General features: G+C 37.6%; 1 protein-coding gene across 4 annotated transcripts in view; it reads left to right on the top strand.

Moving 5' to 3' along the window:
- LOC145673060 (membralin) overlaps window positions 1-25,543 on the top strand; it is a 450,418-nt gene that overhangs the window by 34,476 nt on the left and 390,399 nt on the right. For all 4 annotated transcript variants that reach the window (XM_081742403.1, XM_081742400.1, XM_081742401.1 and 1 more), the window contains exons 7-9: window positions 5,771-5,885; window positions 9,208-9,451; window positions 15,973-16,063. In XM_081742403.1, coding sequence (XP_081598529.1) covers window positions 5,771-5,885; window positions 9,208-9,451; window positions 15,973-16,063 — 450 coding nt within the window. The remainder of the gene's footprint in view (window positions 1-5,770; window positions 5,886-9,207; window positions 9,452-15,972; window positions 16,064-25,543) is intronic.

The raw sequence follows: 25,543 nt of genomic DNA, 5'->3' as shown, positions 1-25,543 counted from the left end.
CCGACTTATTTGCAGATTTTCACTATGAAATTTGAAATGTTATTACCTATGGTAAAAATAAGGTAAAAATCAGTTGGAACAAATAAGTTGTTGTCTGCATTTCTCATATAAGATTCATTCAGTGTTGCAAACTTTTCCTTAAATGAAAAATTTTACGTAATTTTTAGTCGTTTCCCTGAAACTTTGAAATAGTTTGCCCTCTGCCGAAGAAGACGAAGCATTAGACAAGCAAATATCATAGATATGAATTATTACAGTGCAGCTCACTTACAACGAATTTCAAGGGACCAACACAATGTGTTCTTTATACCCGAATTTCGTTATAAAGAAACTCATGTATTTTTCCGACTTATGGAAAAAACAAAAGATTAGATAACAAAACAGATACGTTTAAAAAGGAATATACAGTAGTATAGAATTACATCTCAAGATTATTTTATTAATTGGGTTGTTATCTAGCCTATCGTGCATATTACAGTTCTTCATACGTGTTCAAGCACGCTTGAAGAAGTCTGTAATTTTCTTCTGAACCGTATCTGCTGCTGCTGTTCAGAGCAACGCCGCAGCACTCCCTTAAATGCCCGAAATACGTTGTTCGGCACCGTGTTGCTGTGTTCGGAAAGATAGCATTGCAGGTTTTCCAAACTTTGGATCGCTTCTTTGGAACTCACTGAATGTTTCATATTTTCCACTTCTCCCTCATCATCGAAATCTGTTTCATCTTCCTTCGTAGCCTCCCTCACGCTTTCGACAATTGAATTATCAACATCAGAATTCTCAGTTAGAATCGCATCATCTGTAGCGACGTACTCGACAAACGGAATTCCCTGTGTCGCTGCTTCCTGAAATTCACTCCAAGTTTCAGGATCAACAACCTCTTCCGCCGCATTTGTAGTAATGACATCAGGTTCATCACGAAGATTTGCGTGGGGCCAACAATATATGACAACGTGTGGCTTCAACGTACGCCATACCACTGCGAGTATTTGAATTGCCATATATGCAGAGAGATGATAGTTTCCCTCTCAAGGCGGATGTTAGTTAACATCCTTTCGTGCACTCTCTTGCAGTAATGGCATTTTACGGCATTTCTGATGCCTTGGTCCAAAGGCTTCATCTTTGAAGTGCAAGAAGGAGGAAAGAAAAAGAAGTGTTGTAACCTTCAGAATTACAACCGTATTGTGTGTGGTGCAATTGTCCAAAAGCAACGGTACATTTCTTCCCGCGTTTTCCATCCTTATCGAAGTCCAGAAGCCCTTGCGAAAAATTCCCTTCGTCATCGACGCTTTCTCATTGGCATAATGCTTAACAGGAAGATAACTCCCTTAAAACAGCGCGGATTTTTACACTTTCCCACCACAAGTAACTTTTGCAAGTCTGACCCATCACTGTTGCAGCACAACAGCGCGGTAATGTTAACGTTACTCTCTTTTCTGCCTTCACATTTGTCTCATCTAACAGAGAAAGTCTTGCGGCAAAAGCTTTTAAAAGAAAGTTCGTTTCGTCTACATTATAAATGTCACACACGGCGTACCTCGATAAACTGAAACACTTTAACCACAAACTCTCTTCAGTCCGATGTTGTGTCTATCTTTGAACTGCTGTAGCCAACCATTCCCAGGCTCAAAACGGTAATGACTCAAAAGAGTAGCAAACGTCGTTGCTTTTTCTTTGAGCAGCGACCAACTAATTTCTTATATCGCAAAACCACTTAAAAAGAGAATCTTCAACGTCACTATACACAGCACCATGCATTTTCCTCCTATTCACAGCCAAACAGTTTTTATTTAACTTTCTCCTTATTTCCACTTTGTTTTTTAAAGTCGTTTGAGAGTGTGTTCGGCGGGATTTCATATTTTTTAGCAATCTCATTTTTCTTTTTTCTTCAATTTTTCCTCTTCAACGTTGTCTAAAATTTTCACTTTTGTCTGAAGAGATATGGCTTTCCTTTTGTTTGCCGTCTTTCAATTTAGCGATGCACAAACATGAGTTTAAAAAATCAACTTACGCCGTTTTCTTACCTTACAGCTACCGAGAAACGACTCACTTTTTCTCCGCGTCTAACACAATGAGCTCCAGTGAAAACAGAGATTTATTTTTAATCTCGACCTTGAACGCTGGTGGACGCGTGTTGAAGGAAGTATCTGCACCCGGGGCGATTTAGGCTGTCATCCGAGTGAGTCGTATCTGGCTTGCACAGCGACAACAGCTAGGAAAACCAGTTTTGGGGAACCTGAGTTATCCACGAGTAGAAGAAAAGAAAACATGATCCCGTTCTGAAAACGTAGCTGTAAGCGATCTTTACGGAAAATATTATTCGTAATATACGATCATTTCTTCCATGTTGTAAATAGGCAGTGTGACTGAGGTTTCATTTATGTCCGTAATATCCAATAATTCGCTGTTTCCGAGTTCGTTATAAGTGGGCTGCACTGTAATACATTTTTTCTGTATTATTTACTCAGTGTTTTATCACACTAGAAAAACTTCTGTATAATTTCCAGTGGTAGCTGAACGTTTATAAATTTACTTGTGTAGGTTCAGCTCGATATTTAGATAGAGTAGATACTGAAGTGAAATATAATATTTACAGTTTCGTTGAAAGAAGGAAGTAGTTTCACTCAATAATGTCATTATATTCGCATTATTATCGAGAGTAAATGGACAAGTTAAGTTAAAAGAGTAACAACGTTATCTCAGGGATCAAAATCAAATGTGTAAGGTCTTGTTTTGAAAGTTTTTGCTTTTGAGAGTTTTCTTAAATCTTATAGATTTTTAAAAATTTATTTAAAAAATTACCCCACTCTTCGAACATGCGTGCACATTATCATAAAGCAAGTTGGTAAAATTTTCTTCCCCCTGAATATATATATATATTTTGTACTGTGGTGAAATTTGGTTTGTTGTATACTTTTTGTGTTAGCACTGATTCTTCATATTAACGAAAGTTACCTTTCCAATCCAATTTTTGATTATCTTTGATAGAGAAGGCAGCGTAATTTGTTGAATTGATTGTATGAAACATTTACATTCTTTCGAAGAAACTATAAGTAGAATACTTTATCTGAGAAATGTCTTCTGTTGCTCTTCATAGAGGATGGACCTATCTTGTATTCAGTTTTTCAAACCCTCGTTTTTATTCTGTAGTTTTAGAAGTAATATTTTTCTGAAAGCACAGTTTATCGACCTCTGTTTTTTTTTTTTTTTTTTTTTTTTTGTTGTTTTTGTTTAAGAAAGTATGTTGTGTGCTGCATTGTCTTATCATTTGGATCTACCCTGTATAAATGAAATTTATATCTGCTAAATGTAGAACTTTCGACAGGGACGGTACCCTAACGATGTAGTGATTTATGAGTTACCTTAGTCTCTTTTGCTGATACTGTCAGGCTATTCACAAAGTATTTTCCTGTAATATCTAATGACAATCCTTGTTATCTGCGTCCTGTATTTAGATTATTTTTGTCGTGCAATAATATTTCGCGAGGTTAGAGAAAACGATCGTAAAACAATAGTGAGATGACAAAATGCGAGAAAATAGACACCCTTGAGTTGCGCGATATTTGTTTAGCACAGAGCCTACATAACCTAAGATCAAATACACACTAAGTTAAGTGTTCTCTCACTGGGCCCAGAACATCTGAAGCAGTAACAGATAAAAACGTAGCAAACGCCGATTCTCAATTATTACATGAAAATTAAAAAGAAAAGGAAGCAAGTATAATCGTAGACCGATTCTAACTCCTGTTACCAGTATAGAAAAATCCTATCCCTTTTAGCCCTTCGCGTTTGTCAAGTGATTGGTCTGCATGGTCCCAGATTCGATTTCCGCTCGGAGACCATTGGGCGCATTATGATGATTCGGATTCCACCTTAAAGTGTGCCCACATCTTCCAGTCCCAGCTCCCCGCTCGATCTGAAAAGAATCCTAAAATTCAACAAGTAGAAACAAACCTATCCCTTTGAGAAATATATAAATTAGACCATTTCATGTAACACCCTTGTAACTTTTAAACTAATACAAAATTTTTAAAAAATGCTGAAATTATGCACTTAGCGAATATCCACAGTGAGGGATTGTTTGACATACTTTGCAATATTACTAGGTTAACAGTTTTACCAATCCAACATAAAGTTTTTTTTTTTTTTTTTTTCAAATGGTTCTACATCAGATTATTATATATTGTAAATTTACATATTAAACGAGAACTTACAATTCCATATTATTCGGAATCACAAACTAGAAATGATACACTATCACAAACATCTACATTTTTTGATTCCTCAGTAGTATTACGGTAAGTGAAACAGATTGAGCAGTACACATCCAGAGTACTTTAGTGTCGAATACATTGATTATGATAAGATGTATTTTGGATACATATGAACAAAGTTACAAGAGATTGAAGAGAGTTCCCTCGTGGCTAAGCGGTTTAAAGTACGCGCCTTTGGCGTGGGAGACCCGGGTCGATTCCCGCCGGGAGCTTATGGTTCGTATTCCACATTAAACTGTAGGTCTGTGTCTCATATAGCCTCGGTGCTGAAAGGGACGCTAAACTCAAAATCAGATCAATGGGATTCAAAATTCCACTGTTTTCAAAAGATTTTACTTCGAAAATGTACGTAGATAAGTATCATCCAGTCAAATAGATGGCTTTCAAGAGACTCTTATGATCATAATGGCGTTTGCAGGAGTTTGTTATCCCAAACCGTTCCGATGATACGATAAACTGATTAAGTTAGCAACATTGCTTAAATTGCGAGAATCTACTTGTAATTATAATTACCAAAAACTGTTACTTAATGTTTAAAAGCAAAGGAAGGCAACCATTATTTTAAAGAAATTACCACAAATACTTAATTTTAACCAGTATAGTAATATCTTCCATGCGTATCAAGTAAATGGTCCATTCTGTACATAAAACTACTACCATTAGGTGAGTTGATTTTGAGTTTAACGTTCCTTTCAACAGCGAGGCTATATGAGACGGGATGTACTGATTAACGTGGAATCCGAACCACATGAACTCCCGCTGGGAATGGAAGCCGGGTCTTCCACGCCAAAAGTACGTACGCTAATCGCTTAGCCACGAAGGAGCTCTACTAACATTAGTGATCGCATTACCTAGTAACATTTTCATTTATGATTTGCCAAGAATTATATTAACAGCCATAATTAATCGAAAAGTGTTTTTTTTTCCATTGGTGTTTTATATTGTTTCTTGAAAGGATTTTTTTTTGGTTTTGTTTCTGTTTTAAAAATATTATTAACAAACCTTTCTCAAGCTTAAAGGAAAACTCACCCAGTCAAAGGACATAATAGATTTCTGAAAAATAGTTCGTGTTAAAAAGAATCATACGTAGTAGTAAATAGCCCCCACCGCTAGTCTAGTGGTTAGCGCGTGCATCTTTGGTGTGCATGGTCCTTGGTTCGATTCCCAGTGGGAGACCACAAAAAATTTAATTTCATAATCATTCACTTTCATTAATCATCCGTCTGTTTTAACCTAAAGGGCACAACTGTAGGACGTTAAACTAAGATTTCATTTTATTTCACGGAGTTGTAAGTACATTCAGTAACATGTTCTGTTTCTTGTGGTTCATTCCTCATACTTGTATTGAGAATTAATAGAGGTTTCAAGTTTAATGTGCATAGGAATTGTATCAAAAATGACATGTAAGAGTTGACCATGTATAATAGTATAATAATTCATTATTTGAATTTGTGTACTTATTTATTTAATTAATTAATTTGTTTTTATATTTTGTGTAGCACATAACTGAGATTAGTGGAAACCAGACAACCGATGAGTCTTCGGATTCAGGAGGAATAATCATTGAACCGCTGAAAGGATCTGTATCTGAAGTGGAAAAACTTGTTAGGGCAGGTAAGTACACTCTTATTTTTCATTATTTGCTCAGTGTTTTATTTGAGGGTTTCACCAAATGTTTTAATAATAATAATAATTTGTGCATGTGAACATTTATTGTCTTATACTTGACGAATTTCTTCATGCTTCGGCAAGCCGTTGTCTGTGGGAATGTTATATGAGACACTGTCAAATTCGCAGTCTCCATTGTGACGATTTCGAAGTTACAATTTCAAAGTGAGCTTACTGACCAATCAGTGATTGTTATGAATATAGAACTTTTGAAAACAACGGGTCGTATTAATTTCGATAATGGGGCCGCGGCAGCTCAGTGGTAGAGCGTTCACCTCTGGTGCTTGGGGTCCCGGGTTCAATCTGAGCCCTGCCAAGTGAACTTTATGGTGGACAAACACCGTGTTCATGGGTTTTCTCTGGGTTTTCCCGTTTCCTCCCATTTTCTTCATTCCACCTTTCATTCATTTCTCATCATCATCGTCTCCTTTAGCCTATTCGGTATAACCGTGGGACGTAAAACTCAGATTTAATTTCATTTCATTGATTTCGATAATGCCGTAGCCGAAGCAAAGTGGGTCGGATGAACTAGAAGTGGTTGGCCTGCAACAGAATGACCTCTGAAAACATTCCTACTGTGAAAAGATCAACCTGAGAATATCAAGTTGTTGTTGGTTAGTGTATATATATATATATATATATATATATATATATATATATATATATATATATATATATATATATATATATATATATAAAGACCTCCTTATTTCCTTGTCGTTTCCTATTACTTTTGGACTTGTTATAGGACAATCGCAACTTTACCTCTGCCTTTATTTTTCTCTTTTGCTTTTATTCCAGTTTCTTTCTCTTTTCATTCAAATTTATCTCTTTTCTATTCGGCTTTTATTCCTCAGCAGATTGAAGTGAGGCATACTTTTTAGCATGGTATCTTATACCTTAAACCATGGCCCTTTTATACCTTTTTATATTTTTTTTTATTTCTTCTGCGGGGTGCGGTGGCTCAGTGGTAGAGCGTTCACCTCCGGTGCTTGGGGTCCCTGGTTCGATCCCAGCTCGCGCCGTGTGGACTTGGTGGTGGACAAACGCGTGCTCGTTGGTTTTCTCGGGGTTCTCCCGTTTCCTCCCACTTTCTTCATTCCACCATTTCACTCATCTCTTCATCATCACCGTCTCCTTTAGCCTAACCGGCATAACCGTGGGACGTAAAACTTAAAGATTTCATTTCATTTCATTTTTTATTTCTTCTTCTTCTTCTTCTTCTTATTATTATTATTATTATTATTATTATTATTATTATTATTAATAATAATAATAATAATAATAATAATAATAATAATAATAATAATAATAATAATAATAATAATAATATTTTCAAAAACGGAAAGCCCTGTAAAAGAATATAATTTACACATAAGATAAAATTTCTCCTTTATATCTGTCATTCATTAAAATTTTCATCGGTTGCACTATTTTGAGCTGCTTCCTCTTCCATCACCTGAAAGGAAATTAAAAAGAATTTATATTTATGTGTGTGTCAATGGCCGAATAAGTTGTGACTTGAAAATATCTGTGCACTCAAGTTTAACGCGGAGATCAGCAATTATAAGTTAATACCCACGTAACATTCATAAGAATAATAGGTAACTAACTTCTAGCCGAAAACTGAGGTTGGTAAGGTAAAGGTGTAGAAACCATCAAATCCACAATCGAACTTTATATCCCATGTTGACACCTGGACTTGCTGGTATTTATGGAAAGACTTACATCCAATTGTACGCACGTGTCGACATTTACACATAATACATAAAGGACTGCCCAGTTGACCCATCCCAAACGTCAACATTACAGTGTCATACAATATAATCTCATATTCGCAAACTAGAACCTATTCTTCACAATGTTGCTAATTACTTAATATTTGTCACGAATCATTAAGCACACTAAACCTACCAATGGCGTACGCAAAGGGAGGAGGTGTACAGGTTTTAACCCCTCCTTGAGCAAGATATGCAAAAATAAACATTACCGAATTAAGGTTTGCATACAAAGAGCTGAAATTATATGTATTTGAGCCCCTTTCCCCCTTGACAATATTCTGTGTACGTCAGCGAGACGTATCAACAGTTACCAAGAGCTACAGCCCTCTTATGCACATGTTTTTGCAGTTGTATGGGATGCGTGAAAAGGTGCACTGTTTTGATTGTATCATTTGTGTACATCCCAAACGATAGTAGTGATGGTATACTCGTTTCGCAGGAAGGAAGAGAGTTCTTCGTAGATAGTTCGTTACTTATATATATATATATATATATATATATATATATATATATAATAAAAAAAAACTTATGAGAATGATAACTTAAAACTATAAATAATATTTTCTCTTTCTAGTTTTCGAAAAGAATAAGAGTCACAAAAGATGGGTTGGATTACTATCACTGATAGTATCAGATTTTCTGCAAGGGGAATTTCAATGCACAGGGCAAAAGAAGAACTGCAAAAATGCTAGTAATCCATGTTGAGCATGATTGGATATATACCCTGGGGGAATTTAAGCGTATAACCTATTGAATTAGGTTCTCCACGTGAGTGTTCGGGATTGAGGGGGGCGGACGGGGATTTTTTTCGTACCACTTCCTGCAGTTATCACTGATCACCAACATCTCACTTAAGAAAGCAATGCATAAGTAACTTTTGGGCGTGTTTGTAATTAACACAAAGCAGTAACGTCATTTCAGGCGTTGCTGAAGGGGGAGCAAAGATTCTCCATCAACACAAATAGTTCACATATTTTCTTAGTATATGACATATACATAATCAAACTCAGGGAGAAATTGCAGGAGCTTCAGCTCAGGTTTTGTTTTCGGGACAAGATTCTCCGGGAAGAGTTTTACGTTTTTATTAATAGACAATAGATTAAAATATATATTATTCAAACTGAGGGAAAGGCAATTAATCCTTTTACCCTCCCCAATGATGACACTGGACCCTGACTTACAGGCATAGGAGTATAGGTACATATTTTATCATTCAGTTATAAGTGCAAACCGACATGAACCACGTTTTGTCAGTCTTCCTATTAGACTGCCTTGAACGCTGGCCTCTTCCACTTGAGTGTTAACACCCTTATCTTCCCAAGTATAGATAGGCCTCTTAGAGGAATAGTCCAGTGCTAGATAAAACTATGCACACAATGTTGTAACTTCGTCTTAACAGTGCTATTATTATTAAATTTACAACGCCATATATTCGTATAAAAAAAAAATTGAGATGCTTCGTAAATCGCATATTTTCATTTTTTCAGTTTGGCCGGAAGATGAGTATATAGTGGAATATTCTTTGGAGTACGGATTTCTCAGGCTATCTCCTAGTACCAGACAGCGACTAAACATCCCTGTGAAAATAGTTACCCTCGATCCCAGTCGAGATGCTTGCTTTGGCGATGCATTCAGCAGATTTGTGTTGGACCAGTTCCTCGGGTATGATGATCTCCTTATGGCTAGTATCAAAACATTAGCAGAACAGGAAGATAACAAGGGATATTTGAGGTAAGGATTTTGTATGGTTCAATGTGAAAATGTTAACTCCAGGAGTACAGAGAAATGATTTCTTGATTAAGTTTCGCTATGTTGCCATTGTGGTGTACGAATTTCGTAATTATTATTTCTATATTTGTTAGGACTTTTTTTTTTTTTTTTTTTGGGGGGGCTTAAGTTGCGATAATGACCAGTGTCTTTCACGATGGAAATCCGTATACTCAATGTATCCTATACCATTTTTGTACTTACTTTAAATTAAAAAAAAAAAAAAAAAAAAAATCAACAGTTAAACACACACATTTTTGTTGACCAAGCCAACAATGTTATTAAAAAAAGTGTTAAGGGATGGGTGTGAATGAAACATAGTATATGTGAATTTTAAAATATATACCAGGGAAGCAAGAAAGTTCGTGCGCTTTTTAACCACTCCCGCGTCCATTTGGCTGCTGCGGCGACATCTGTCGCCGTAGCATGAAAGTTTTGACTGTTTGGGAAAGCTTATTCATTGACGCATCAGCCACGCTGAATACAACAACGCATTTGTTAGTGTGGTGTGTAAAAATCGCTCGTGATTATCAGTGTCAAATGAAGTTCTTAGAGCTTGTTTGCTGTACGAGTTTAAATTGGGGACAAATGGAGCACAAGCAGCTTGAAAAATATGTGTTGCGTTCGGAGAGGGTGTAATAAGTAAACGTATAGCACAAAAATGGTTCCAGACCTTTTCAACTGTTGACGAGACCTTGCAAGATAAGCCTCGCTCTGGGAGACCTAAATCGGTGGATATGGACCACCTGAAGGCCGCTATTGAAGATGATTCCAGTCAAACATGTGAGGAACTTGCTCACCGATTCGAGGTAAGCAGGGAAACAATTCGGGTAAGTCTGGAAACAGGGTCAGTGGGATCCTCACCAACTGACCGCTACAGCCAAGTTCTAAGACTGAATATCTGTTCATCTTTGTTGACGAGACACAAAATCTGTCCAATTTTAGACCGTATATTAACTTGTGACGAGAAGTGGGTCATGTATGACAATAAAAAACGGTCATACCATTGGCTAGCACCGAATGATCCGAAGCCTTTGACTGCGAAACCGAACATCCATCAACGCAAGGTTTTGCTCTGTGTTTGGTGGACTACAAACGATATCGTGTACTACGAATTCTTGGAACGTGGTAAGACAATTACCAAAGATGGGTACTCATCACAACTGAGAACGGTAGCCACCAAACTGACCCAGAAACAGCCAGCACTAGTAAACAGAAGAGGTGTGCTCTATCACCAGGACAACGCACGTCCTCACACCGCAAAACAGACGCTGGAGGTAATCTCAGAACTTGGTTGGGATCTTCTCCGTCATCCTTCCTACTCCCCAGATGTCGCCCCTTCGGATTAACATTTATTCTTGGCCATGGACAACTTTATGCGTGGCAGGCAGTTCAAGACTGAACAAGACGTCAAAAATGCAGTTGCTGAGTTTTTCGAGTCTCGGGAACAAATATTCTACAAAACTGGCATTTACAAACTTGTTGAGTGCTGGGAGAAGGTTATAGAAGCAAATAGAGACTATTTTGCCGAATAAATAAACCGTTAAAACCCTGTAATTAACAGTTTTCTTTTATAGTATAAAAGCGCACGAACTTTCTTGCTTCCCCGGTATTTACTCGGTATGTGGAATTAAAACGATTCTTTAGGTGATAACTGTTTGTTTTAATTTTTTTTTGTTCGGGTGCATGTGTTTTACCAAAACTACCTTAATCTTTATTTGAAAAAGAATTTGATGTGTGAATCAATAATGTTTATCTAGTTTGTATGTACATTTCGAAGGTACATGTTTAAAGGGTGCATGTGCAGTTTAATGAAAACATTTCATACATGTCCTTTTGTTTGAAATGTTTTGCTTTATTTATTTATTTATTTATTTATTTATTTATTCTGTCTGTCCGTCCGACCGTTCGTGATCGTTTTACTGCTTTAGATGCTTTGCTAGTCATGATTTTTTTTTTTTTTTAATTTGTTAAAGTGAATTGTCTAACTACTGAGACGATATGAAACTTGAACTTACAGTGTGAAGTAGATTCCAAATCACCATAATGTGTTCAGTGCTATCCAACTAGCAATTAAACCGTGGCCCAGCGTAGCGTAGCTTTCAGTGCGAGCGGTCCCGGTTTCGATTCCCGGTGGGGGCACTCGGTCAAAGAAATGTAAAAAGCTTTTTCAAGCCAACCATTCTGAATGAGGTTTTCTTGGGTTTTCCTCATTCACACTAGGCAAATGCCGGGATGTTACAGGTCCCAGGAAGCTTTTTTTCCTTCCCCAGTCCTTTCTTCCTTCCATTTTCCAGGATAATGTGTTCGCCGAGGGACGTCATTCCACATACATGACGGGCTAAATGGCCATAGATGCTGAAAGCCCAGAAATCAAAATCCTAAATTCTAGTAACCAAACCCAGCACCACGTGGACCCAAGGCACGTACATTAACAACGTAGACCAACAGAGAAGACAATTTCCGAAAGTGGAGTATCCCGTTCATGGATGAAAGGATTTCGCATCTCTTTCATGTTCTTTAATACTCTTGTGTAAATTTTCATTTGGTTATAATATAAGTTGATAAACAATGGTGAGAATCTTCATAGACTTAAGTAGTAGTATCCAGTGGCTTAGAAGAGAAAATTTTGGAGGAATTAGGATGCATTGAGGCCATATCTTTTTTGATACATATATGAACTTTTTTTTTTTTTTTTTTTAAATTATTCATTCTCACATATTGGTGTTTCTTTCGCCCTTTCGTTATTTTTTCGCCTGATGGTGCTGGCAGCTTGGCCACCGAAATTATTTGTTTTGAAGAATTATTCAATCCTCTTTAACGTAAGTGGGAAAATCATTTAAGGGTAGTATAACGTTAGGATAATGCAACTAAAATGCCCAAGTTTATCTCAGATGGGAAGCCACCCTGTGTAACGTAGCCAATTGGGCCTAGTTAGTCAGGAGGAGTGTGTTGTTGAACAGGGTCGTATGAAAGTTTATAATGGAGAACACATAATTGCGAGAGTTCGTTCACAAGTTCAAACTGGAACATTCTGCCCATGTAGCGATATATATATATATATATATATATATATATATATATATATATATATATATATATATATATATATATATATATATATGCAACCCAATATATCACAAAGGCCATGTTGGTTGCCTAACCACCTTTATCAAGTTTCTGAAAGTTACACATCTTATCATGTTTGTTGTTAAGGTTTCCTAAATTAAAACTTGTTAAACAAGGAAAAAATTATCAGAAACCAAGAAACAAACCAATGGTAACTTATGCGTCTAAATTTTAGAAGGTCAATGTATTGTAAATTAATTGCACCATGATGACAACCCTTAATATGTCATTCGTATACCCTGAAAGGCCAAGCATAAACCTTTTCCATCTCCAAATTCTGAAAATGGCTTGACCCTCCTTCCCCCTCCTTCCATTCCCCTCTGTATAGAATTGAGTTTCCTTGTTGCGACCTTCTTACTGCTGTATGTTCTTTCATAAGACAGAGCACAGCGCCTCATGCGACAGGTCTCAACATTACTGTGCCCATTTTCAATGGACATAGCCATAACAAGGGCTACTGTCAAAGCATAGAGATTGTAAGTCCACAGCCAAAAAACAACCGTCGCTGTGTTGCCAACTCGCAAACACGGCTGTGGCGGAACAAATACAAACATTACAAAAAAAAAAAAAAAAAAAAAAAAAAAAAAAAAAAAAAAAAAACACCTTCTGTTAATGTATTAGTACTGATTTAATAATTGCAGTTCTATTTAGATCATGAATGGCAGGGCACGTGACCGGGTGCCCCTTAAACAGATTCGCCGCTGGTATTAACCCCCCCCCCCCCCAGAAGTCCGTCCTGGATCTGTCCCTGCCTTACAGAAGCTACCGTGTAGGCATTCACCTCGTGGGACTGAGGAAAACCTTAATAAGGAATACCAGCCAGAGCTGGGTTCATGCCCACGCTCGATCTACCTATTTTAATACCTTTTTTTTGTGTTGGATAGTGTCTGGTAAGGGCACCCAAACAGGGCAAATGCGTACTGCTTTAAAATGTTTACATGTTAAAATTCGCTTTATATTGTACTTTGAACACGTAAGTCAATGTGTATTATATCCTTCTTACAGCAGCATGCTTTATTTCCTAATACTTTAAGTCAATGGTTGTTAGTATTTATAATTATTGCATCATACCAATCCTTCTCAAAGCTCGTTCAATTAGTATGAAATTGTAGACTTGGCAGTTTGCAACATTGCAAACCTTCACTAACAGGCAATAATGTTGCGAGAATACTTCCACCTATACTCGCATCGAAATTCCCAGCCCCTGTTTACAATCAGTACAATATGTTTCTGTCGCCTTATCATGAAAACAACGCTGTCCAGCGAACCTAACGGTCTTCGCTATCTCTGTTTATTGTTTACAATACAAACTGCAGCCTTGCAATATTGCCAGGCGTACAAGGTTTTCGCACACTTTCGAACAAGAACACTTGTACAAAATTGAGTGTGCATTATATGTAAGATTGTATTACATAATAACTAACTCGATTTGTCATAATATTAATATCTCATAGTCATCTCAAAAACAGCAATTTATGTAGTAATAATAATTGTTCTATGACTGTGCAGAAGTAGGTACATTCGGTTCGGCAATTCATGTGCCTGGCAACCATGAATTAACCATGTAGGGGTGAGAAGCAAGGTTTTGACGCTCGCACTACAATTGTTGTTTGTATACAATTTTCCATCCTAGAGTGAACGGACAATATTCTGTTAGAACCTAATATAAGTTCAGTTTACAAAATTAAACCCGTAAACGACAATTTGGGTTTGACGTTAGTTTAACGGTTGTAAAAGTTCATTATTTACAGCATTATTCTTTTTGTATATCGTGTCAATGCATTTGAAAGAAGCAACTTGGGTGTACATGGTTTTTAACATTTTTCCGCTCGAATTTTAACGACCTCGTTAAATGCTATGTATATAGATACACTTGTTCCGCGTAATCTCCTACATAAAAAAGTGTCTTTAGCTCGAAAAGAGCTGTACTTTTAGTTTACAATTATATTCTAAATGATAACTTTGTTCTACTAAGTCTATCTGCTGCATTTTCAGAACAGTTGTTGCGAACAGTATTAAATTCTTACTCCCCCCCTCCCCCGTAGAACATCAATCTAAGAGCTGTACAAACAGTTCATTCGAACTAGAAAATTCATTGCGTCCATCGAATATTCCTTTGTCTTGTCCATCGAATGATCGATTACCTTTGATATTTGAACTTCTCATATGCTTTTCTTCTGAGTTCAGCAATTAAATATTTTTTAATGTTATAATGGGAAAAGAGAGGTGGAATGTACTCTTATTTCTTCATTAAAGTTGAAATGTTAAAAAAAAATAATAAAAAAATCCGAGGCAGAAAAGTCGTAGGAGGAAACTCAAGTTTCTTTTTCAAAAAAGTTTTTTTTCTTTTTCTTTTTTTTTTTTTTTTTTAAGCCAATCCCTTGGAGTTCACAAAGAATGGACTTTTGAATAATGTTCATAAAGATACATAACTTCTTTTCTAGTTGAAATCATTCGAGAAAGTTGTATTGTAGTTGTTGGATTCAGTCATCCAAAACATATCTTCTCGTAATGCTGCAGGTGCTTACCTTGTTTTTCCTTCCCGTGCTGTCTAATGTCGAAATAGTCCCGTAAATTAAATCACATTAAAAAGAAAAAAACCTTGTTATGTAGATTAAGTTGACAATTGCTCTGTTAATTAGGTTGTTGAGAATATCTGTTAGTGTCGGCAAGTTTTTGAAATATTTCGTAGAAGAGTTAAGTGGTATGTTCGGTAAAAAGAATCATTTTTATTAGTTAATTAAGTATTGAAGTTTCGAGGGTGCATGATACATATTTGTATTATAAATTTTGATCGCAGCTTACAGCTAAGAAAAGGAACCCTGTACACAATTGTTGCTATTAACTGACCTTATTTATGATTGTTATCATTACACTACGGTAGAGCAGGAGGTAGTTACTGTTTTTAATGATTTCTCTCTAGAGTCACAGATGTTTTGCAGAAACTTGCCCAATGATGTTAGATTCCTGTTTCCGGCCTCGAGAGAAGGAATAAAGATTGAATTTTTCGAGAAGATGATCATGGCCTTCATAAATAAATAAAAAAAGCCGCGGTGGCTCAGTGGTAGAGCGTTCGCCTCTGGTGCGTGGAATCTCTACTTCGATCTAGCTCGCGCTAAGTGGACTTCGTGGTGGACAAACAGTGTGTGCGTGGGTTTTCTCGGGGTTCTCTCGTTTCCTTCCGCTTCCTTCATTTCTCATTATCATGGTCACCTTTAGTCTACACGGCATAACCGTTGGACGTGAAACTTAAAGATTTCATTTTTTTTTTTTTTTTTTGTTTAAATCGCAATAATAAAACTTGTTGATCTTCAGTTCATTGCCTCGTAACCTTATTCGTTTGATTTCTTTTTCAGGAATGTTGTGACTGGTGAACATTACAGATTTGTTAGTATGTGGATGGCAAGAACATCTTACCTAGCAGCTTTTTTCATCATGCTTGTTTTTGTAAGTATTATTTACATTTTTACTTTTTTTTATTGTTTGAGGCTACAACCACTGACTTTTTATGTATCGGGAAATTCCTATTCTAATGATTACTCACCAGAGTATTGTTTCAGCAGACGATCCTGTGACATAATGTGCCAAATAGTAATTGAATAACGCTGAGTTCTAAAGATTTTTTACATATTATTCACCCTCAGTTAGTGTTTGGCAGATTATAATAACTAGCAAATAATACAGCCATTTTGTGTTCGTAGTCCCACTGGTAGTGTTACCAGAGTCTGTTATTCAGAAGATGCATTTTTAAAATGTCATGCTCGTTGTCTTTTATTTACATGTGTATGAAGCGAGTAGAACTTGTATTATTCTAAGTCTAATGCTTAATGTCGTTCCTTCAATGTATGACTCGTAAAAAAACAAATATTAAGGTCTTCACAAAATCTCGCCAAACAAAGTTGGAGAATTCCTAATTTTTTAAAGAGCGTCAGAGGCGCAACAGGATAGCCTCTTGTGTTTTAATTATCAAGATGAGTAGTATTTGAACCCTGGATCAGTGGCGGAATCCTGTGATCCATGTCTCTTCAAAGCAAGATAGCGTGATGGAGAACGGTCTCTAAGTCTTCATAACCTTGGTGTTGATTTAGGACAAAACACCGAAACTCAAACTCTGCTTGGTGCGAGCGGTCCCGGGTTCGATTTCTGGTGGGGGGAACGGTTGAAAAAGTGTTAAAGCTTCTTCAAACCAGCCAACCTGAGTAAAGTTTTCCTCATTTACACCAGGAAAATTCCGGGATGGTACCTAACATATAGGTCCCAGGTCGCTATCTTCCTTCCCTTTCCTCGGATAGTGTAATCACCGAGGGTCATCATCCCTTATACGTGACGGGCTAACATGGCCATAGATGCCGAGAGCCCAGGAAATCTAAATCCTAACCATCCTAACTTAAACTTTGGCATTTGAAATGTCGATAGAAACTCTGTTCTACTAAAAATTCAATTTTGGTGAGAATAGTTATCGAAGAATAATTCTATCCATAGGAAGTGATTCTGGCGTTTGGCGGTATATGCAAGTTATGATCCATTTTGAATTTTTGCCGCTTCACGGCAAAAAAATTACTGTCAGCATTTGAAAACCGCTACGGGCTGGATCGTTGAACAATGTACTTCACTGGTTCAATTACAAGGGTACACTCCTCCACGGAGAGAACGTCTACCCACACACGATAGTGATCACAAGAGAAATTAAAGAAATTTGACTGGATAGTATTTACACTTATTCGCATTTTTCGCTACACCTTGCGCCCACAGATTTCAGCCTGTTTTTGCATCCAAATCATCTTGACTGGAAAACCTTGGGGAATAGGAGGACCGCATCAGAAGCCCACGTGCTTTTCAAAGTTATCAGTGTTTTTCTGGCTCGGTATTAAAATCCTGGTGGGTAAGTGGGAGAAGATTCTAAATACAGGTGATGATTAGTATGCTGATTGATGATTGTGTTACTAGTCTCCTTAATTAGTTTCGTGTGTAAGGAAGCGAGGGTAGAAGAGGGGGCGGCATCACTTACGGATGGCTCAATAATTTGATTTTATCGAAATAATTGAATTCTCTTACATTTAGATTTATAATTTTTAAAAATTATTTTTTCCTTAAATCTTTTTATGGTGATGGATATTGTTAACAGGAATTTAAATCGAAGAAAAGGTTGATTATTTTCTTGAAAGAAACTTTAGTCCAAAATACTGGTGTAACTCACAGTTTTAGGATTTAGGATGTTATATTTCTGGGCTGTCAGCATCTATGGCTATGTTAGCTCGTCACGTTTGAGAGATGACGTCCCTAGGCGAGCACACTATCTGGGGGAAGGGAAGGAAGGAAGCGGCCTGGACTTATATGGTAGGTACCATCCCGGCATTTGTCTGGTGTGAATAAGAAAAACCCAGGGAAACCTCATTCAGGAGGGCTGGCCTGAAAAAACTTTTACACTTTTCGACCGAGTTCCCCTCTGCGGGAATCGAACCCGGGACCGTCGCGCCTAAGGCGAGGCCGTTAGCTGCGGGACCACCCCAACAGTTTGTAATGTAACATTACACTTATTTTCACCATACATGGTAAACCTTATTCCCCATCTTCATCTTCGAAGTTGTGTCCTTTGAATCGTATAATACGCCCTCACATGTAGAGTTCTGCGTGGAGTTCCTTTTTCGTTAGGCGGTGGTTAACATTGTAAATTTCCTGCTTGCATCATATGTTCTATTCTTTTCTGAATTAATTTTCCTCGTGAGAATACAGGGAAATGTCACTGATCCAAGCCAGTTTGAGATCTGGATCATACTGTATTATAATTGTTGTTGAATTATCCTGCAGACTTCCCTCGTAATGCTTCGTCTGCTTCTTTTACTACTACTACTAATACTGCTACTACTGATGATGATGTCGTCTTGTGAAATACGAACATATAAGACGTTGTCGGAAACTTTGCCCGAAGGAAACTCACACCCCCAAAAATAAACTAATCTTTATGGAGTTTCTCATAAGAAATGACATCTTCGTTGTAGTGTTACTAAACAAACATTTATTTATGAAATATAAACAAAATCGCTCAAGTCATTTTTGAGAAAGTTGTTCGAAAATACTCACCTCTCCCAAGGAGTAAACTGCTCCGTGTGAATGTTATCAAAACAAATGGTTTATGCAACATTATCAGATTATTGGTGAGATATTTATGATATTTCACCTGAGTCACTTATGAGAAAATCGTCCGGAAAACACTCACCCCAAAGAGTAGGTACTTCTCATGGATTTTCAAGACAAGTACGTTATGTAATATTGTCATTTCATTTATTTATGAAATATTAACAAAATCTCCTGAGTCGTTTCTTGAGAAATCGTTCGAATAAAATCTCGCTCCCCAAGAATAAATTACCTCTTGTAGATTTTTTCAGGACAAACGATGTACCGAAGTGCTCCTGGAAAGGAGGATCACTCGGGCCGCCTCGACCGTCAGTGCAAGCAGAGCCATCATGGTTCTCCGAACACTAAACACAGTGAGAGCACGAACATAAACATCGATTGCTGAATATGATCTACCACCCTGCGTTACTTTCGCACAATCACTCATGAAATCTGATCATCTCTAAGAAATGTCTTACGTAGCATCGAGAGAAAACTGGAGTGACAAGATAAATGGAGGGAGGCACAGAGGTGGGTTTCTGTTCGCGTATGTGAAACTGCAGGTGAGAGCAAAAACCGAGCGTTCTCATTCGTCATATAGAACTCAGACTTTACTTTCTGGGGTTTTGTAGAAGAGGGGGAATAAGCTACATATCCCCCTCTCTCTGATCTTAATTCAGGAGAGTATGACGTACGTTGTGGCATGGTAATATTAATTCTGTCCTGCAATCTTATCTGGACACTTTCTCGGACTCCGTCTCCAGCGGCACATTACATGTCCTCATTCCGCTCAGCGAACCCAGTGTATTCTGTTTGGTATACACTTCCTATTCTAGCCTGCTATATCTCCGAACCTAAACCTCGTTGAGTACTGTGAGATATGATGGGACAGACCCTGACCACCTCCGGGCTCCGACAATGATGATCTCCCTGACATAGCCTAAGCATTTGAACGGCAACACGTCCGACCAATTGTGCGGCCACTTGCGTAGATACACGTTATATTAAGATAAGTAGACCTACCATATGTATTCGTAATATGTTTAGGATGTGCCACGGATGATAGTTGGAAATTACTACCTACCATAGCCTTCTCCTAGTGTACCAATTTTGGACCAAACCGATGAATTCCTATTATGTGTTTTTAAATATATTGTGTCAGTGTAGTTTTATAATATTTCATTTGATTTGTTACTGAATGAAATCTTAACTCTGTAAGAAGTCTGTGACGACTCTCTCGCATTTGATTGAGTTTTGAATATTTATTATTTCTTCTTTTCATTAGTAATGCATATAATAGGTATATTATCTATCTTTACATTCTTCATTTCAATATATTTCTTAAACTTCTCCTTTAGTATAGCAATGTCTTGCCATTCTCGTTTACTTCGTTTGATTTTTTAATGCCCAAAATACATAGTGTTTTCTTCCTGAAATATTTCTCAAAGTACTCTTTTCCACCTTCATCAAGCTGCATTTCGCTTATTAAAGATTCTTTTCTACCCGTAGTTTTCTTATTGGCATAGTAGTTTTTCCTTGCTATCTTTCTATTTTCATTAAATTTCCTTCCATACATTATTCAAATTTTTTTATCCTTTAAAAATTCCTCCTGTCATCTTTACACTTATTGTATATTTCCTTATCTTCATTGATTTTTTTTTCTTAATTCGCAGTTCAATTTTCTGTATATTATCATACACTGTTGATTGCATCTTTGTTCCTATAATTTTCTTTCCCTGTGTCCGAAGTTACTTCTATAACCTATGCTTCTTAGCTGTGCTACCTTCGTGATACCATATCTTGACTCGCAAGGGTTGAAGTTGCTCAGCCACAAGTTGGCTCCTATGTCTAGTTTCTCTCAGTTTATGTACTTTGCTTCAACCTGTTATTACTTCCCAATCTCTTAAACTTTCCAGTATCTAACTTGTTGTCTTCTATTTCATTCCTGGGTATATTTTTTCAGTGGGATCTAACTTCAGTCAGCACAAGATGGCGATTTGGCAACTTTTACTGTTTTTTTTTTTTTTTTTGGTCAGGTTGCATGTTCGCGGCACCATTGGCGTCGTGCTAAAACGTTACGGTCCCTTATCAGCAGTTTCAACCGTGCAACTAGACCCCATATGTTCGTCATATAACTCGCGGTGCGGTGACTGTGATTGTCGACACAGGCTGGTTGTAGATGTTGCTTGAGTTCCTCCGTCAAGTGCACCAGTCACACGGCACTCCTGTCATTGAAGGTTTTCTTCTGACCACTGTTCCTTTTCGCCCGTGTAGTTTTGCGATGAGTTTTGTAGCTGTCTTCATCTTGGACACTGTCGCTCACGACAAAACCCAAACACATTTGCTACTTTTGTCACGCTCGCACCACAAAACCAAATGCAAACAATTTGCCGTTTTTGGAAATCAAAGGTATTGCCTGTTTTTTTTTTTCTTTTTTTTTTTCACTATTACGGTCTCTTTGTTCAGTGTATACTGCCGTTCTATTATTTGTCATGTAGTACGAAGTTTGCCCTAATACACCGCAACCAACAGCCCAGCACTGTGATCGCGCCTGACCGTTACCAACCCTCCCATCTGACGTGTTTTCAACACCAGGTGTTTTCATTAAATTGATAAGGATCTGTATTTCTTCTACCATGCATTTGAAACGAAATAACTTGAGATATAATAGTGATTTAGTGGAAATTCTCTGTAAGGCCTGATTAGATAATCACTTAAATCTTCTCACTTAAATACATCATAAATTGTGTTATTAATATTATTTAGCGTTGCACGATTATGCTCCGGGGCTAAGGGAGACGGTGATGACGGCCATGAAGAAAGTGCGGAAAAACGGGAAGACCCCTAGAGAATCCATGCACATGGTATTTGTCCACCACAAAGCTCGCTTGGCGCGAGGTGGGATCGAACTAGGGACCCTATACACTAGAAGGAGCGTTCTAGAGTGAACCACTGCCCCTTATGTAATTAAGTTCGACTAGATTACATAGTCAGTATGGAGTTTTTGAGTCGCAGGTGATTATAAACGATAGTTTGTGGTAGTGTATATTGAGAAACAGCGAACAAATAATGCTGTGTGATGTGATGAAATTCGAATGAGGGTATTATGAAATACTTGTGGCCATAACAGCGCTTCACATAGTTCACAAATCACCCTCCGAGATTTTCCAAATTCTGGGGAAGCTTCAAATTAGTAGGACATTTGTGTACTGAACTATTCATAGATGTGGCGACGATCGATGGTCTCCCTAGAGCAGGTCATTCGGAAGTGTAAGGACACTGTAGCTTTTGAAAGTGTTAGCGGTGTGAATTCGTAGAAATTCCGTTAAGCATCAATTGGTGATTACACAACTGATTAGTATTTCAAAATATGAATGTTCAGTATGCTCCATAGTGATTTGGAACTTTCGGCTTACAGGAGGAGGCTTCCTCTCAGTTAGATCTACGGTAGTACGGTGAAAATCAGGATAGACTAATCGTCTTCACGGATGTGAAAAATTTTCAGTTAGGCAAACGTTCAATGACAGGGTACAGGCATTAAGCTCTCGCGTCTTGAGAGAAATTTTCGAGAGTTCAAAAGTCTCTACTGGTTCAGGCATGATTTGCTGAGCACATAGTACGACGCTGCTGCTCAGGTGCATTTTTGTGAACAAAGAGTTAAAATTCATGTAAAATTTTATCGCGATACAATGGTGGTTGAGTCGTCAATGGTCCGACCGACGCCGTGTCCAGTAGCCCACAATGGAGCTTTCAACAGGATTTTGAACCAGAACAGAAGTCGAGGATTACTCACTAATTCCTGTAAAGAATATATTCGATGTAATCGCCTCTGGTGATTAGCCTTCTAAGAGTACAGATGACAATCCATTGCACTGAAGTATATAATCAGTGCTTGAGACAGTGTACACGAAACGATATTCCAGTATCGCCAACCTAGCCACTGCAGCTGTAGCACATTTCCCGTTGAAGATCTGCTTGCCTCATTTAGGAAGACCAGTAGTGCTTTTCGAAATTATATGTAGGCCCCATGGTGACCCTTTACAAGAATTGCTGATAAGGTTTACATGATCTTCAGGTAAGACACTGAAAGGAATTTAACGATATTTGTATTCCTGTCTTTATATAATGTACGTATTATCCATATAAATAATCTATCGACAAGTCAAGGCAGTATTAAAGTTCTTAAGTAAATTTATGTTTTTTTATTGTAGCATATTACGAATTAACTTATGTTTTCGTGTAAATGTATTTCTTGAATTAACTTATGTTTTCGTATAAATGTATTTCTTAAATAACAATTTTATACATTCGATTTGAAGTTCTTAGAATAATGGTAGAATCTTTCACTGCAAGATAGGGAATGGTCTATATCCAGATTTTGTTGATTTCTACATAAGAATACGTACTTGCACCTTGGAAGAGTGTGGTCTGAGTTTAAATAAGAAAGAAGAAAAAAAGCAATTAGTGTGAAAAGAACATATGCTCCGAATTTGCTTCATTGTTACACATAATACCTTCTTCGTGCTTTAAACAACGAATCTTCGTGAGAAACAAAATTTTATGTAATTCAGATATATGTACTTAGCTTTCTTTTAAAAGAAGAAACAAGTTTTCTGCGATGCCTTGCAAAAATTGTACTGGTATTTAAATGGAGATATGGACAATCATCTTTTTCTGTAACAGCAAGCATAGTAGCAGTATTGTTGTAAAGTTACTAACAGATGCACACCATCTGTTTCTGTCTATGGCATATGTATGGCATATGTGACGTACATGTCTTTGACATGAGAGATCCGCGTTCGATTCACAGTGGGAGCTCAGGTGGTTCGGATCCTAACTTTTAGCTGTAGGTCTACATCTCATGTAGTCTCGCTGCTGGAAGGGATGCTAAACTCCAATCCGATTACAACGTATTTAGTGAGAAAAGTAAAAAGTGATTACTCCAGGAAAATCAATAATTTTCCTATACGGATTAACTCTAATCTTGAAATTAAAGAACCAAATTAAATGTTAAACGTATCCACCGTTCTAACAAAAATTGTTACTGTTTTTTAAATATGTTTTCAAAAGCAAAAGTATATTTACAACATTAACATTTCTATTATATGATGTTTTGTCATTCACACTGCATCTGACATTTAGGATTGCTAGATGTATGCTATTTTTTCCCTGAAGTAAACAACGTTCTCGCTTATATTTAATTATGTTATGAATAGGTAATCAGAGTGATCTGTCAGTGACATCTGACAGTAACAGTGTTGATAGTATAGATTTTCGCTGCCTTTTCCGCTGGTCTAGTGGCTAGCGCGCGCTTAATGCACGCGATCCCGCACTCGATCCTGGTGCAGAGCATTGAACGCCTTCCAGTGGTTCAAATTCCACTTCAAAACTGTAGATCCTTGTCTCATTTAGCTTCAGTGCTGAAAGGGGATGCTGAACTTAAACAAACAGTAGATTTTTGCAAATAATTATAATAATTGTGCAAATAGTTTTGTACATTCTTCGTAATACGAGGGCTGCTCAGAAAATCCCAGACGTTTCGGCAGTGGACGGGGTTAGAGTGGCCATCTTGGTGTCAGAACGTTTCCACATAGTACGCATCCTGCTGGGGTAGCATGAGGACTGTGATGCTCTTACTGTGCTTTCTGTGATGTGTTACAATGTGTGCTGTAATAGAAAATCCCGCCTCTTGTGAGGTATGTTCTGTGAGTGGATTTTTGTTGGAGAGCTAAACACAAGTTAAGGCGCGCGATTCGAAACAAGCGCCAGGGAAAACTTAACACGAAGATGTTTTTTCACGACAACGCATGTCCACACACGGCCAAGCGTACCCGAGAGCTCTTGGATGGTTTTGGATGAGTTATTCGATCACCCACCATACAGCCCAGATTTGGCGCCGAGCGACTATCACTTGTTACCAGCGATGAAGACATGGCTTGCTGCACAACGCTTTGATACTGCTGGTGTAAGTTAGTGGTTGAAATCGCAGGCGGCAGTTTTCTACCGCAACGGTATTGAAAAACTTGTGCCACGGTATAATAAGTGCCTTTATTTTCATGACGATTATGTGGAAAAATAGCTTAAGAGTGTACCTTTCAAATGCATATAATACAGGGTGGTCCGGAAGTGGGCGTACTTTTTTTAGTTTCAACAGTATAGTGTTAGTTGTAGAAGAATGTCTGTACACAGTTACCTTAAAGTCTTAAGAGTCATAAGCATCGGTATGATCACCATCCATGTCGTAACACAGCTGAATTCTGCGCCAAGTTCAAGCAGATGTTTTGCGGAGATACTCCGGAGTCACGAGGGTAAAGGCGTGTTCCATAGCTGCTCGTAATTTCTGCATTGTGTGATATCGGGTGTTTCTTACTTGTTGCTTTATGAAACCCCAGAGAGCATTCTCTGGTGTCGTCAGATCTGGACTTCTTGGAGGCTAGGCAAAGAGAGCTGGTGAAGATGCACAACCTCTTCCAATCCAGCAGCCATTAAAGTCTGATTCAGGTAATTCACTACAAATGATTGTTACCAAGCAGAAAACAAATGAACATGGATAGCAATGTTACCAGACAATCCCAAGTAATGTTACCAAACAAATATGGGTAAAACCTAAAACTGTCAGAAAACACTAATTAGGGATATGCCCACTTCCGGACCACGCTGTGCAATTTGGATTGTTCATTCTGTTTTTTTTTTTTTTATTTATTTATTTATTTCAAAACGTCTGGGATTTTCTGATCAGCCCTCGTACTTGACGTGGGAAATTTCTTTTTTCTTTTATGAGTAGCCATACAAGCTTTTGAGTGGTATTTAGAA

The sequence above is a fragment of the Thermobia domestica genome, chromosome 16, assembly GCF_964235325.1.
Source record: "Thermobia domestica chromosome 16, izTheDome1.hap1.1, whole genome shotgun sequence".
In the NCBI taxonomy this organism is placed as follows: domain Eukaryota; kingdom Metazoa; phylum Arthropoda; class Insecta; order Zygentoma; family Lepismatidae; genus Thermobia; species Thermobia domestica.
This window is presented reverse-complemented; position numbering and strand designations above follow the sequence as displayed.